The sequence below is a fragment of the Amblyraja radiata genome, chromosome 40 (assembly GCF_010909765.2).
Source record: "Amblyraja radiata isolate CabotCenter1 chromosome 40, sAmbRad1.1.pri, whole genome shotgun sequence".
Taxonomy (NCBI): Eukaryota; Metazoa; Chordata; class Chondrichthyes; order Rajiformes; family Rajidae; genus Amblyraja; species Amblyraja radiata.
The window spans coordinates 5,033,757-5,049,946 of record NC_045995.1 but is presented as its reverse complement, the minus strand read 5'-3'; the positions used below and the strand labels follow the sequence as shown (position 1 = coordinate 5,049,946).

At 44.4% G+C, this 16,190-nt stretch overlaps 1 protein-coding gene across 1 annotated transcript in view; it reads left to right on the top strand.

Annotated features, from left to right (window-relative positions):
• Nucleotides 1–2,050: 2,050 nt before the first annotated feature.
• Nucleotides 2,051–16,190, top strand: part of LOC116967536 — a 30,431-nt gene continuing 16,291 nt past the window's right edge. The window contains exons 1-4 of the mRNA XM_033014167.1: nt 2,051–2,351; nt 2,429–2,474; nt 2,795–2,996; nt 5,542–5,673. Of these exons, the coding sequence (XP_032870058.1) occupies nt 2,342–2,351; nt 2,429–2,474; nt 2,795–2,996; nt 5,542–5,673 (390 nt within the window). The 5' untranslated portion in view covers nt 2,051–2,341. The remainder of the gene's footprint in view (nt 2,352–2,428; nt 2,475–2,794; nt 2,997–5,541; nt 5,674–16,190) is intronic.

Here is a 16,190-nt window from a genome sequence, read left to right as displayed (position 1 = left end):
GTAAGCTGCTTTTTCTGACTAATTTGTATGCTTCATCATTTATTTTGATACTATCCCTTATTTCCCTTGTTATCCACGGATGCACTACCTTCCCTGATTTATTCTTTTGCCAAACTGGGATGAACAAATGTTGTAATTCATTCATGCAGTCTTTAAATGCCTTCCATTGCATTTCCACCATCAACCCTTTAAGAATCAATTGCCAGTCTATCTTGGCCAATTCACATCTCATACCCTCATGTTTGTTATGTTATCTAGTGAGTACTGTGTTTAAATACCTGTTGTGCAGCCTCAAGTAAGAATTTATTTTTTCCATTTTGGCACATATGACAATTAATTATGCTTGACTCCTGATGCTTATTGTGGTCCTGTGTACTGTGGTACAATGAAGAGCTTTGTTCTGCATGCTATCCAAACAGATAATATACGATACATCAATGCAATCAAGTCCTTACAAAAGTAAGAGCGAAGGGGCAGGTACAGGGTACAGAATATAGTTCTCAGCATTGAAGCGCATCAATTCCAAAGACAAAGTCCAATATCCACAATGGGGTTGAGGTGAATCAGACAGTACCCTAGCTTATGGAAGGACCATTCAGAAGCCTGATAACAGAGGGGAAGAAGCTGTTCCTGAATCCGGTGGGGCGCGCTTTCAAGCTTCTGTACCTTCTGCTGGACCGCAGTGGGGAAAAGAAGAAATTACTGGAAATAGACAAAGTGCTGGAGTAACTCAGCAGGTCAGGCAGCATCTATGGAGAAAAGGAATGGATGACGTTTCAGGTCAAGACCAGACTCATGGTGAGATCAAGAAATGGGAGGAAGGAGTCAGAGCTATCCAAGTGAATTTGAGTGCAGGATCGAAATTGGTTGTGGCCAATGAAGTCCATGAGTTCTACAAAGAATGACCAGGGTGGAACATGTTGGCTGCTTTCCCTAGGCAGCATGAAGTTTAGATGGAGTCGATGGTGGGGAATGTGGTCTGTGTGATGGACTGGGCTACATCTACAATGGTGGGGAATGTGGTCTGTGTGATGGACTGGGCTACATCTACAATGGTGGGGAATGTGGTCTGTGTGATGGACTGGGCTACATCTACAATGGTGGGGAGTGTGGAGTGTGTGATGGACTGGGACTGGGTTACATCTACAATGGTGGGGAGTGTGGTGTGTGTGATGGACTGGGCTACATCTACAATGGTGGGGAATGTGGTCTGTGTGATGGACTGGGCTACATCTACAATGGTGGGGAATGTGGTCTGTGTGATGGACTGGGCTACATCTACAATGGTGGGGAGTGTGGAGTGTGTGATGGACTGGGCTACATCTACAACTCTCTGCAATCTTGCGATCTTGGGGACAGTTGTTCCTAAACCAAACTGTGATGCAACCTGTAAATAAATGATACAGTAAGGTGGGGTTAGTAATGGTAACCTATATATGATTGGTTGCATGCATAAACCAATCTACACAACCAACACACTTTTCTTGGTGCATTCTACGATGTTTATATCAGTAACTTCTATCCCAAAGAATCCACATTCCCTGGTGAACACATCTGGCTCACTACAGGAAAGACTTCCTGTCCTGGGCAAGGCATGGGTGGTTGAGCAAGGAGCTGCCTGCAAGCTGGAGCATCAGCTCGGTGGAGGGATTGGAGGAGTTGGGCAAAGATGCTGAAGAGAAGTGCTGATCCAGGGGTTCACAGTGGTGGCACATTTGGATGGAGAACCTCTTCCATGTGACTAATGAGCCATTACCAGGGCGTAATTGGCAGACTCATAAGAGGCAGTGATGAGGATACAAGTTTTCATCCGGACCAAGGACCTGACAGGACAGTGCAATGAACCTCCCAAAGGTCCTGGTTGTGCACTCAGTGGAGGCTTGATGAGGTTGGGGATAAAGGTCAAGTGTGGTGCTGAACAGGAGCTGCACCAGGACAACGGGCTGAATGGCCTCTGATGGCTCTGCGATTCTCATTACTAGCGTGAAGTGTCCACTCACAGCTGCCTGTGAGCAGACAAGGAACCCACACCCCATCCAGTCTTCTCCCTCCTTCACCCACTCAACTCCCAATCCTAGCGGTTTACTTGCTGAAGGTGTCGGGTCATGGAATTGGAAAGGGGAATGGAGTAGTTTGACGGGTTAACGTGGGTAGAGACACGGGATGGGCCCGGGCAGAATGAAGGTGGTGTAAAAGTAACATCACGTTCGCTCAACCACCAATGACAAAGCCCGCACAAAGTGGAAGTGAAACATAGACTTGGATTTCTAGTCGCGACGCAGTCAGCTCATCGCCATTTGTCGGCTCATCGCCACTTATTCTTGTTACACACTGTACCAGGATGGGAAGCGGTCAGTTCACGTTAGTAATGAGATCTCCCTCTCGAGATTAAAAACATACATATTAATTATTTTAACTTCTATTTCAGATTATTCAAAGGACAACTGCGTTCACAAACCACCAATGGACGAGCGGTAAGTTGCCTCAATCGCAGAGTGTGTTCAGGACCGACACAGTGAGATGTGATGCAAAAACACAATGTGCCAGAGAAACAGCGGCTCAGGCAGCATCTGTGGAGGGAATGAACAGGCGACGTGTTGGTTCAGGTCCCTTCTTCAAACTGATCCGAAATATCGCTTGTCCTTTCGCTCCACTGATGCTGCCTGACCCGCTGAGTTCCTCCAGCACTTTGTAGATGCTGGAACGGTGAGCAAAACACAACGAGATGTGATGATCTGATCCATGTGTTTCACCCAGACACCTGGTAAACGTTCTCCTCCTTGTTCTCTGGCAGGAATCTGCAGGGCCTGAAGGATTACCTGATCAACTACAACCTTCCCGATGGGCATGAGGGTTACATCAACATCCTGCTGTACGGTATGGTAGCGGCTGGGAAAACTTCCATCATCAACACCTTCTTCTCCGCTCTGGATCCAGATGGAAGGACCGTGACATGTGTCCCGACCGGGATGGATCCCAATTCTCTCACATTGGAGGTACCCACTTTATAAAGTCGTTTAACTTCATACAAAGTTCTTTAATATCCATTGTCAGAGACGAAATCAAAGCTTCCATGCAGTTTACGTCGCCTATACCTTCTCTCCAGAGTCTGAAGAAGTCTCGACCTGAAACGTCGCCTATTCCTTCTCTCCATAGATGCTGCCTCGCCCGCTGAGTTTCTCCAGCATTTTTTGTCTACCGTTGATTGTTCTAGAATCTGCAGTTCTTTCTTAAACATGTAGTTTTGCATTCCTTATTAAACTGAGTAACTGACCCAGCTCAGCTGCCTTCCACAAGATGACATTGTGAAAACCCGGCCAGGATCATGGATCGGGTCAGCAATATAGTGAAACCGGGCATGGATCAGATTAATAATATAGTGATGGATCTACACCCACTCTCTTGTTATTTAATACACACATAGATTGCTTTGCTGGAGAGGCGACATCACCGCCCATTCTTTATCCCCCTGGTTTACCCGACAACTGGACTCTTGGGATGTTTATAGGGAATAACAGCCACGCACTCACTGAGAACAAATGTCTGCTGATCGATTGTAAAACCCAATTCCAGTTCTCATCCGGGAATTCTCCCCATGTCCCTGGGACCCATCGTCACTGGGAACAGGGCAGGTAACAAGGTTTGTGTCCCAGTGTTAAGGTTTAGTCATCAGCCCACAACACAGAAGCACTTAGACAGAGTGCTAGAGTAACTCAGTGGGACAGGCAGTATCTGTGGAGAACATGGGTAGATGTCGTTTGACAGAGTGCTGGAGTAACTCAGCGGGTCAGGCAGCATCTCTGGAGAGAAGGAATAGGTGAAGTTTCGGGTCGAGGCCCTTTTGGTCTGAAGAAGGGTCTCGACCCGAAACATCATCGATTCCTTCTCTTTAGGAATACTGCCTGTCCCACTGAGTTAACCCAGCTTTTTGTGTCTATCTTTGTTTTAAACAGCATCTGCAGTTCCTTCCTACACAAAAGCAGACATTCTGTTGATCATTATTTTGCTGTTGATGGGATCCTGCTGTGAAGGGATTGCACATAGAAACATAGAAAATAGGTGCAGGAATAGGCCATTCGGCCCTTCGAGCCAGCACCACCATCAATATGATCATGGCTGATCATCCAACTCAATATCCTGTACCTGTCTTCTCTCCATACCCCTTGATCCCTTTAACCACACGGGCCACATCTAACTCCCTCTTAAATATAGCCAATGAACTGGCCTCAACTACCTTCTGTGGCAGAGAGATCGAGATTCACCACTCTCTGTGTGAAAAATGTTTTTCTCATCTCGGTCCTAAAAGATTTCCCCTTTAACCTTAAACTGTGTCCCCTTGCCCTGTACTTCCCCAACATCGGGAACAATCTTCCTGCATCTAGCTTGTCCAACCCCTTAAGAATTTTGTAAATTTCTATAAGATCCTCCCTCAATCTTCTAAATTCTAGCGAGTACAAGCCGAGTCTATCCAGTCTTTCTTCATATTAAAGTCATGACATCCCAGGAATCAGTCTGGTGAACCTTCTCTGTACTCCCTCTATGGCAAGAATGTCTTTCCTCAGATTTGGAGACCAAAACTGTACGCAATACTCCAGTTGTGGTCTCACCAAAACCCTGTACAACTGCAGTAGAACCTCCCTGCTCCTATACTCAAATCATTTTGCTATGAATGCTAACATACCATTCGCTTTCTTCACTGCCTGCTGCACCTGCATGCCTACTTTCAATGACTGGTGTACCATGACACCCAGGTCTCGTTGCATCTCCCCTTTTCCTAACGGCACTTAATTCTCCACAAATAGTGCTGGACAGATCAAGTTCAAGTGAGTTTATTGTCATGTGTCCCTGTATAGGACAATGAAATTCTTGCTTTGCTTAAGCACACAGAACATAGTAGGCATTTACTACAAAACAGATAAGTGTGTCCATATACCATGATATAAATATATACACACATGAATAAATAAACTGATAAAGTGCAAATAACAGAAAGTGGTTATTAATAATCAGAGTTTTGTCCGAGCCAGGTTTAATAGCCTGATGGCTGTGGGGAAGTAGCTATTCCTGAACCTGGTTGTTGCAGTCTTCAGGCTCCTGTACCTTCTACCTGAAGGTAGCAGGGAGATGAGTGTGTGGCCAGGATGGTCTGGGTCTTTGATGATACTACCAGCCTTATTGAGGCAGCGACTGCGATAAATCACCTCGATGGAAGGAAGGTCAGAGCCGATGATGGACTGGGCATTGCTTACTACTTTTTGTAGTCTTTTCCTCTCCAGGGCGTTCAACTTGCCGAACCAAGCCACGATGCAACCGGTCAGCATGCTCTCTACTGTGCACCTGTAGAAGATAGAGAGAGTCTTTCTTGACAAACCGACTCTCCGTAATCTTCTCAGGAAGTAGAGGCGCTGATGGGCTTTCTTGATAATTGCATTAGTGTTCTCGGACCAGGAAAAATCTTCAGAGATGTGCACGCCCAGGAATTTGAAGCTCTTGACCCTTTCAACCATCGACAAAGATGTATGTCTTTTTGAACATTCACAGCTGAAAACCTACAAGTTGGCGAAGTTAAAGTTTTGGGATACAGCCGGATGGAATGCAATGTTGAAGTCACATGTGAAACCAAAAGAGCTTCTTCGCATGATACTGGAGGGAAGAATTCCCATAGGAACAAACGTGAGTTTCCTCATTTATTTGCCAGTCTGCCCGGGAAACATCTTTCTACATGTCAGATATGGTTCAGATGTAGATTCAAGCCATATAACCATATAACCATATAACAATTACAGCACGGAAACAGGCCATCTCGACCCCTCTAGTCTGTGCCGAACACATAATCTCTCCTAGTCCCATATACCTGCGCTCAGACCATAACCCTCCATTCCTTTCCCATCCATATAACTATCCAATTTATTTTTAAATTATAAAAACGAACCTGCCTCCACCACCTTCACTGGAAGCTCATTCCACACAGCTACCACTCTCTGAGTAAAGAAGTTCCCCCTCATGTTACCCCTAAACTTCAGTCCCTTAATTCTCAAGTCATGTCCCCTTGTTTGAATCTTCCCTACTCTCAGTGGGAAAAGCTTTTCCACGTCAACTCTGTCTATCCCTCTCATCATTTTAAAAACCTCTATCAAGTCCCCCCTTAAACTTCTGCGCTCCAAAGAATAAAGTCCTAACTTGTTCAACCTTTCTCTGTAACTTAGTTGCTGAAACCCAGGCAACATTCTAGTAAATCTCCTCTGTACTCTCTCTATTTTGTTGACATCCTTCCTATAATTAGGCGACCAAAATTGTACACCATACTCCAGAATTGGCCTCACCAATGCCTTGTACAATTTTAACATTACATCCCAACTTCTATACTCAATGCTCTGATTTATAAAGGCCAGCACACCAAAAGCTTTCTTTACCACCCTATCTACATGAGATTCCACTTTCATGGAACTGTGCACAGTTATTCCCAGATCCCTCTGTTCACCTACATTCTTCAATTCCCTACCATTTACCATGTACGTCCTATTTTGATTTGTCCTGCCAAGATGTAGCACCTCACACTTATCAGCATTAAACTCCATCTGCCATCTTTCAGCCCACTCTTCCAACTGGCATAAATCTCTCTGTAGACTTTGAAACTCTACTTCATTACCCGCAACCCCACCTATCTTAGTATCATCTGCATACTTACTAATCCAATTTACCACACCATCGTCCAGATCATTGATGTACATGACAAACAACAGTGGACCCAACACAGATCCCTGTGGCACCCCACTCGTCACTGGCCTCCAACCTGACAAACAACCATCCACCATTACTCTCTGGCATCTCCCATTCAGCCACTGTTGAATCCATCTTGCTACTCCACCATTAATACCCAACCATTGAACCTTCTTAACCAACCTTCCATGAGGAACCTTGTCAAAGGCCTTACTGAAGTCCATATACACAACATCCACTGCTTTACCCTCATCAATTTCCCGAGTAACATCTTCAAAAAATTCAAGAAGATTAGTTAAACATGACCTTCCAGGCACAAATCCATGTTGACTGTTCCTAATCAGACCCTGTTTATCCAGATGCTTATATATATTATCTCTAAGTATTCTTTCCATTAATTTGCCCACCACTGACGTCAAACTAACAGGTCTATAATTGCTAGGTTTACTCTTAGACCCCTTTTTAAACAATGGAACAACATGCGCAGTACGCCAATCCTCCGGCACTATTCCCGTTTCTAATGACATTTGAAATATTTCTGCCATAGCCCCTGCTATTTCTACACTAACTTCCCTCAATGTCCTAGGGAATATCCTGTCCGGACCTGGAGACTTATCCACTTTTATATTTCTCAAAAGTGTCAGTACTTCCTCTTCTTTGATCCTCATAGTTTCCATAGCTACTCTACTTGTTTCCCTTACCTCACATAATTCAATATCCTTCTCCTTGGTGAATACCGAAGAAAAGAAACGTTCAATATCTCCCCCATCTCTTTTGGCTCTGCAGATAGTTGGCCACACTGACTCTCTAATGGACCAATTTTATCCCTCGTTATCCTTTTGCTATTAATATAGCGGTAGAAACCCTTCGGATTTACTTTTACCTTACTTGCCAAAGCAACCTCATATCTTCTTTTAGCTTTTCTAATTTCTTTCTTAAGATTCTTTTTACATTCTTTATACTCCTCGAGCACCTCATTTACTCCATGCTGCCTATAACTATTGTAGATCTCCCTCTTTTTCCGAACCAAGTGTCCAATTTCCCTTGAAAACCATGGCTCTTTACAATTTTTACGATTTCCTTTCAACCGAACAGGGACATAAAGATTCTGTACTCTTAAAATTTCACCTTTAAATGTCCTCCATTTCTCTTCCACATCTTTCCCATAAAACAAACTGTCCCAATTTACTCCTTTTAAATCCTTTCGCATCTCCTCAAAGTTAGCCTTTCTCCAATCAAAAATCTCAACCCTAGGTCCAGTTTTGTCCCTCTCCATAATTATATTGAAACTAATGGTATTGTGATCACTGGACCCGAACTGTTCCCCAACGCATACCTCTGCCACCTGACCCATCTCATTTCCTAACAGGAGGTCCAGTACCGCCCCTTCTCTAGTAGGTACTTCTATGTATTGTTGCAAAAAACTATCCTGCACACATTTTACAAACTCCAACCCATCCAGCCTATTTACAGAATGTGTTTCCCAGTCTATGTGTGGAAAATTGAAATCTCCCACAATCACTACCTTGTGCTTAATACTAATATCTGCAATCTCCTTACATATTTGCTCTTTCAATTCTCGCTCCCCATTTGGCGGTCTATAATACACCCCTATAAGTGTTGCTACCCCTTTCCCATTTCTCAGTTCCACCCAAATAGCCTCCCTAGACGAGCCCTCTAATCTATCCTGCCAAAGCACTGCTGTAATATCTTCAAAGCCCCGTGAGAGACGAACCTGTGATCTGAAGTGATGCACCCGGTGACTGTTTGAAGGAAGTGCTGCTCGGTCACATGGACTGTTGTCAAGAACTGGACGATGCTCATGTTGTTGTCAAATACTCTTGAGTACAATCCACTGATCTGTGCTCTCCCATATTGTAAGATATTACGGCTTCAGCATGTAGATAGAAACATGCACAGGTTTTCAGTCCACGCTGTTGCCAGTGTGGGTCTTCTTTATTTTATAAAAGTACACTGCGCATACTCACATATTCACGAGACTGATATAGAATATATCACATGTTACAAATCATACCATTCTAGTAACAGTTACACTTATCATACACTATTATATACACTAATCATATGATACTTGCGATGTTACTGGTTGAATGGTTTTAATTAAGCGGCATCATTCTAGATTACAATGTTTAGTTTAGTTTAGAGAGAGCATGGAATTAGGCCCTTCGGCCCACTGAATAGTAACCACCCTGTGCATTAGTTCTATCCTGCACACACTAGGGACAATTTACAGAAGCCAATTAACCTACAAACCCGCATGTCAGTGTAATGTGTGAAGAAACCGGAGCGCCCGGAGAAAACCCACACAATCAGGGGGAGAACGTACAAACTCCATACAGACAGCACCCGTGGTCAGGATCGAACCCGAGTTCCTGGCATAGTAAGGCAGCAACTCTATCGCTGCACCATGGTTTAATGGTTTTAGTTAAGTAGTATCATTCTACGTTACATTGTGATAGATGTGAATCATCGGGGGGAAAGGGCGTGAAATAAGCCAAGTTTAACCACAGACAGCAACAAGTAAAATTAATCCTGAAATAACATAAAGGATGCAGTGACAGAGATTGGTCCTGGAGTAACACACAGAGATGGTGACAGAGATTGGTCCTGGAGTAACACACAGAGATGGTGACAGAGATTGGTCCTGGAGTAACACACAGAGACGGTGACAGAGATTGGTCCTGGAGTAACACACAGAGACGGTGACCGAGATTGATCCTGGTGTAACCATATACTATAACCATATAACAATTTCAGCATGGAAACAGGCCATCTCGGCCCTACAAGTCTGTGCCGAACACTTATTCTCCCCTAGTCCCATCTACCCGCACTCAGACCATAACCCTCCATTCCTTTCCCATCCATATACCTATCCAATTTATTTTTAAATGATAAAATCGAACCTGCCTCCACCACTTCCACTGGAAGCTCATTCCACACAGCTACCACTCTCTGAGTAAAGACGTTCCCCCTCATGTTACCCCCAAACTTCTGTCCCTTAATTCTGAAGTCATGTCCTCTTGTTTGAATCTTCCCTATTCTCAATGGGTAAAGCTTATCGACGTCTACTCTGTCTATCCCTCTCATCATTTTAAAGACCTCTATCAAGTCCCCCCTTAACCTTAAGCGCTCCAAAGAATAAAGATCTAACTTGTTCAACCTTTCTCTGTAACTTAGTTGCTGAAACCCAGGCAACATTTTAGTAAATCTCCTTTGTACTCTCTCTATTTTGTTGACATCCTTCCTATAATTGGGCGACCAAAATTGTACCCCATACTCCAGAATTGGTCTCACCAATGCCTTGTACAATTTTAACATTACATCCCAACTTCTGTACTCAATGCTCTGATTTATAAAGGCTAGCACACCAAAAGCTTTCTTTACCACCCTATCTACATGAGATTCCACCTTCAGGGAACTATGCACAGTTATTCCTAGATCACTCTGTTCAAATGCATTCCTCAATTCGCTACCATTTACCATGTGCGTCCTATTTTGGTTTGCCAAGATGTAGCACCTCACACTTATCAGCATTAAACTCCATTTGCCATCTTTCAGCCCATTCTTCCAAATGGTCTAAATCTCTCTGTAGACTTTGGAAATCTACTTCATTATCCACAACACCACCTATCTTAGTATCATCTGCATACTTACTAATCCAATTTACCACTCCATCATCCAGATCATTGATGTACATGACAAACAACAGTGGACCTAACACAGATCCATGAGGCACCCCACTAGTCACCTGCCTCCAACCTGACAAACAGCCATCCACCATTACTCTCTGGCATCTCCCATTCAGCCACTGTTCCCAGCATCCCAGAAAACTTTCCCTGCGTCCTTTCCAAAGCTACAAATCCTTCCTACATTGAGATGACCAGAACTGCACGCAATACTCCAAATGTAGTGTGACCAAAGTCCTATAAAGCTGCATTGTGACTTCCTGACTCTTACACTCAATACCCTGTCCGATGAAAGAAAGCACACCATATGCATCCTTTACAACTCTATATACATGTTATGGAAAGATGTTGTCAAGCTCAGGAGTTATACACTTGGATCCCGATCCTTCTGTGCAACAAGCTCTGATTAAGAAGAGAAATAAAGGGAAGTATAGGTTGTTCACCCCCAAATCAGTGAATTTAAAATCGATTCACTGATTTGAAGCTATTGGAGAGGAAGTTTCCAGATACAGTAGAAGTGTATAAAATGATGAGAGACATAGATAGGATGGTCAGAACCTTTTCCCTCCAAGGTGGAAATGTCAAAGTCTAGAGGTCACATCTTAAGATGAAAGGAGCAACGTTGAAAGGAGATGTGTCATAGAACCACAGTGTGGAAACAGGCCCTTCAGCCCATATTCCCCACACCGGCCAACAAGTCCCCTCTACACTAGTCCCACCTGCCCACGTTTTGCCCATATCCCTCCAAACCTGTCCTATCCATGTACCTGTCTAACAGTTTCTTAAATGTTGGGATAGTCCAAGCCTCAACTATCTCCTCTGGCAGCTCGTTCCATACACCCACCACCCTTTGTGTGACAAATTTATCCCTCAGATTCCTATTAAATCTTTCCCCCCTTCACCATAAACCTATGTCCTCTGGTCCTTGATACATCTATTCTAAGCATGAGAATCTGTGCATCTGCCAGATATATTCCTCTCATGATTTTATACTCCTCTATAAGATCTATAGTGTATAGGAGCAGGGAGGTTCTACTGCAGTTGTACAGGGTCTTGGTGAGATACACCTGGAGTATTGCGTACAGTTTTGGTGTCCTAATCTGAGGAAATACATTCTTGCCATAGAGGGAGTACAGAGAAGGTTCACCAGACTGATTCCTGGGATGTCAGGACTTTCATATGAAGAAGGACTGGATAGACTTGGCTTGTACTTGCTAAAATTTAGAAGATTGAGGGGGGATCTTATAGAAACGTACAACATTCTTAAGGGGTTGGACAGGCTAGATGCAGGAAGATTGTTCCCGATGTTGGGGAAGTCCAGAACAAGGGATTACAGTTTAAGGATAAGGGGGAAATCTTTTAGGGCCGAGATGAGAAAAACATTTTTCACAAAGAGAGTTGTGAATCTGTGGAATTCTCTGCCACAGAAGGTAGTTGAGGCCAGTTCATTGGCTATATTTAAGAGGGAGTTAGATGTGGCCCTTGTGGCTAAAGGGATCAGGGGGTATGGAGAGAAGGCAGGTACAGGATACTGAGTTGGATGATCAGCCATGATCATATTGAATGGCCGAAGGGCCTACTCCTGCACCTGTTTTCTATGTTTCTATCTCCCCACATTCTGTGCTCCATGGAATAGTGTCCCAGCCTACTCAACCTCTCCCTATATATCAGAAACTCTAGTTCTGGAAAGATAGCCTAGTTGGGATGACAGTGGAACAACAATGGCAGGTATTTCTGGGAATAATACAAAAGGTGCAGGATCAGTTCATTCCTAAGATCAGTTCATTCCATATAACCATCTAACCATATAACAATTACATGTTACTTTTTAAGAAAGGCGGGAGAGAGAAAACAGGAAATTATAGACCAGTTAGCCTGACATTGGTGGTGGGGAAGATAATGGAGTCAATCATAAAAGATGAAATAGCGGCACCAAAGGGGCTCTTTAAAAAAAAATCTGAGGGGAATCTCAGTGAAAGGCACTTTTTCTGGACTTTCCTGGCCTGGTACGGGCCTTTTGGGCCAAATTGCTCCTGGGCTAATAGGGGCATTTTGGGCAAAGACGACTGGTTTCTCAGCTAATAAGGGCCTTGTGGGCCAAAATTAGTGGCTTCAGGCAGGCCGAACAACTCATTTCATTTCATTTCCAATTGCATTGCACTTTCTAGCATAGGGCAGGCCGAATAGCTCATTGCATTTGCATTTCACTTCCATTGTCATTGCAGTTTCAAGCACAGGGCAGGCCAAGCCAAACAGCGGATTGCATTTTCATTTAATTTCCATTGCCTTTGCACTTTCAAACACAGGGCAGGCTAAAGTCAAACAGCTGATTGCATTTTCACATCATTTCCATTGGCATTGCACTTTCAAGCACAGGACAGGCTCAAGTCAAACAGCTCATTGTATTTTCACTTCATTTCCATTACCATTGTACTTTCAAGCACAGGCCAGGCTCTAGCCAAACAGCTCATTGCATTTTCACTTCATTTCCATTGCCATTGCAGTTTCAAGCACACGGCAGGCTCAAGCCAAACAGCACATTGCATTTTCACTTTATTTCCATTGCCATTGCAGTTTTAAGCACAGAGCAGGCTCAAGCCAAACTGATTGCATTTTCACTTCATTTCCATTGTCATTGCAGTTTCAAGCACAGGGCAGGCCATAGTAAGTATGCAATGATACTAAGATAGGTGGTGTTGTGGATAATGAAGTAGATTTCCAAAGTCTACAGAGAGATTTAGACCATTTGGAAGAATGGGCTGAAAGATGGCAGATGGAGTTTAATGCTGATAAGTGTGAAGTGCTACATCTTGGCAGGACAAATCAAAATAGGACACACATGGTAAATGGTAGCTAATTGAGGAATGCAGTTGAACAGAGGGATCTAGGAATAACTGTGCATAGTTCCCTGAAGGAAGAATCTCATGTAGATAGGGTGGTAAAGAAAGCTTTTGGAGTGCTTGCCTTTATAAATCAGTGCATTGGGTATAGAATTGGGTATAGAATTGAGTCTGAAGAAGGGTTTCGGCCCGAAACGTCGCCTATTTCCTTCGCTCCATAGATGCTGCTGCACCCGCTGAGTTTCCCCAGCCATTTTGTGTACATTGGGTATAGAAGTTGGGTTGTAATGTTAAAATTGTACAAGGCATTGGTGAGACCAATTCTGGAGTATGGTGTACAATTTTGGTCGTCAAATTATAGGAAGAATGTCAACAAAATAGAGAGAGTACAGAGGAGATTTACTAGAATGTTGCCTGGGTTTCAGCAACTAAGTTACAGAGAAAGGTTGAACAAGTTAGGTCTTTATTCTTTGGAGCGCAGAAGGTTAAGGGGGGGACTTGATAGAGGTCTTTAAAATTATACACAATACAATACCTTTTATTATCATTTGAACCTCACATGAGGTTCAAACGAAATTTGGTTTCTGCAGCCATACAAAAAAAGAACCAAGACACACACCAACACAATTCAATTCACATAAACATCCATCACAGTGAGTCCTCCTCACTGTCATGGAAGGCAAAACTTAAACATATCTCTCCCCTGCACTCCCCTCTCCCCCCCATGTCAGAGTCAAAGACAGAGTCAAAGCCCCCGGCGGGCGATGTTAAATATCCCGCAGCCATTAAAGCCACGCCGAGCGATGCAAGGCCACGCACCGGGTCTTGGTGTTGGAGCCCCGGCGGGCTCTTGGTGTTGGAGCCCCGGCGGGCGCTCACAAAGTCCCGCGGCCATTCCAAGCCGCGCGGGGCGGTGATGTAGGCCCCGCTCCAGGTAAGCTTCAACCCCGCAACTCGGGCGGGAGAAGTCGCCGTTGCGGAAGCCCCGAAAAGCGGTCTCCCACCAGGGACCCGCGGGCTCCCGGTATTACTGTCCACAGACCTGCAGTAGGAGCTTCCGAAACTCTGGGGGTCGGGTCACAGCAGCGCTCCACCACAGCTACACCCGCTCCGGACTCGGTCAGCTCCGTGATGGTGAGTAAATCCGCAGCTCCGCGACTGGAGCCCCAGGTCATTCCTGTTGGAGGCCGCTCCACGTTGCAGCCCCAACGACAACGGAGACCCGACAAAGAAAACGTCGGGTCTCCCGTGCAGGGGAAAGACCTTAAAGTTCCCCCACGCCACCCCACCCCCATACACATACCCCGACAAAAAAAACAATAAAAACTACATAGAACAAGACAGAAAACAATAAAAAGACAGACGGACTGCAGAGGCCGCTGCTGACAAGAGTCGCGCCGCCCACTATGGGAGGGATAGACAGAGTTGACGTGGATAAACTTTTCCCATTGAGAGTAGGGAAGATTCAAACAAGAGGACATGACTTCAGAATTAAGGGACAGAAGTTTAGGGGTAACATGAGGGGGAACTTCTTTACGCAGAGAGTGGTAGCTGTGTGGAATGAGCTTCCAGTGGAAGTGATGGAGGCAGGTTCGATTTTATAATTTAAAAATAAATTGGATAGGTATATGGACGGGAAAGGAATGGAGGGTTATGGTCTGAGTGCAGGTAGATGGGACTAGGTGAGTGTAAGTGTTCGGCACGGACTAGAAGGGCCGAGATGGCCTGTTTCTGTGCTGTAATTGTTATATGATTATATAAACAACTCATTTCATTTTCATTAAGGGCTAACAAATCATTTATTCAAGTATATTGCATACTCACAGTGTTCTGTAGTTTCCCAGGTTAGAAAGAGAGTCATGACCTCTCCCTCTCCATCTTGCAGACAGACTGAGTCACGCCCACCCTTCCGGGTTTATATTCCCACCCCCCTCCCACCGGAAGGAACGTGGCCTTTATGATGGTGATTGACAGGAGAGAGAATCTGAAGTTTTTAAAAACATTGATAAGTCTTTTATTTTTCATCGATGGGAAAAATCCTAGGGGCCTGCGCAGCGGAGGAGGACTCTGAGAAAGATGGCCAAAAAATCACATCCATATGTCATAGCGTTTTTTGTAAAATGAAAGCACAGTGCAAACAGGAAGTGGTCAAGATGAGACTTTTAATTTAATAGATTAAGGGTTTGGACACACTCGAGGCAGGAAACATGTTCCCGATCTTGGGGGAGTCCAGAACCAGGGGCCACAGTTTAAGAAAAAGGGCTAAGCCATTTAGAACGGAAATGAGGAAACATTTTTTCTCACAGAGAGTTGTGAGTCTGTGGAATTCTCCGCCTCAGAGGGCGGTGAAAGCCGGTCCTCTGGATACTTTCAAGAGAGAGCTAGATAGGGCTCTTACAGATAGCAGAGTCAGGGGATATGAGGAGAAGGCAGGAACGGGGTACTGATTGTGGATGATCAGCCATGATCACATTGAATGGCGGTGCTGGATTGAAGGGCCGAATGGCCTACTCCTGCACCGATTATCTACTGTCTATCCTTGTAAATCTCTGTACCCCTTCCAGCTTGACAACATCTCTCCTATAACATGGTGCCCAGAACTGAATACAATACTCTAAATGCAGTCTCTCCAAAGTTGTATACAAATGCTGACTGGAAAAGGATCCTGGAAAGGGATCCTAGCTGGAATTACGGTGGAACAGCAACGGCAGGAATTTCTAGACATAATCCGGAAGACGCAGGATCATTTCATTCCGAAAAGAAAGAAAGATTCTAAGGGGAGTAGGAGGCAATCGTGGCTGACAAGAGAAGTTAGGGATAGAATAAAACTAAAAGAAAAGATGTATAACACAGCAAAGAGTAGCCAGAAGCCAGAGGATTGGGAAACTTTCATAGGACATCAGAAGGAAACAAAACGGGCAAT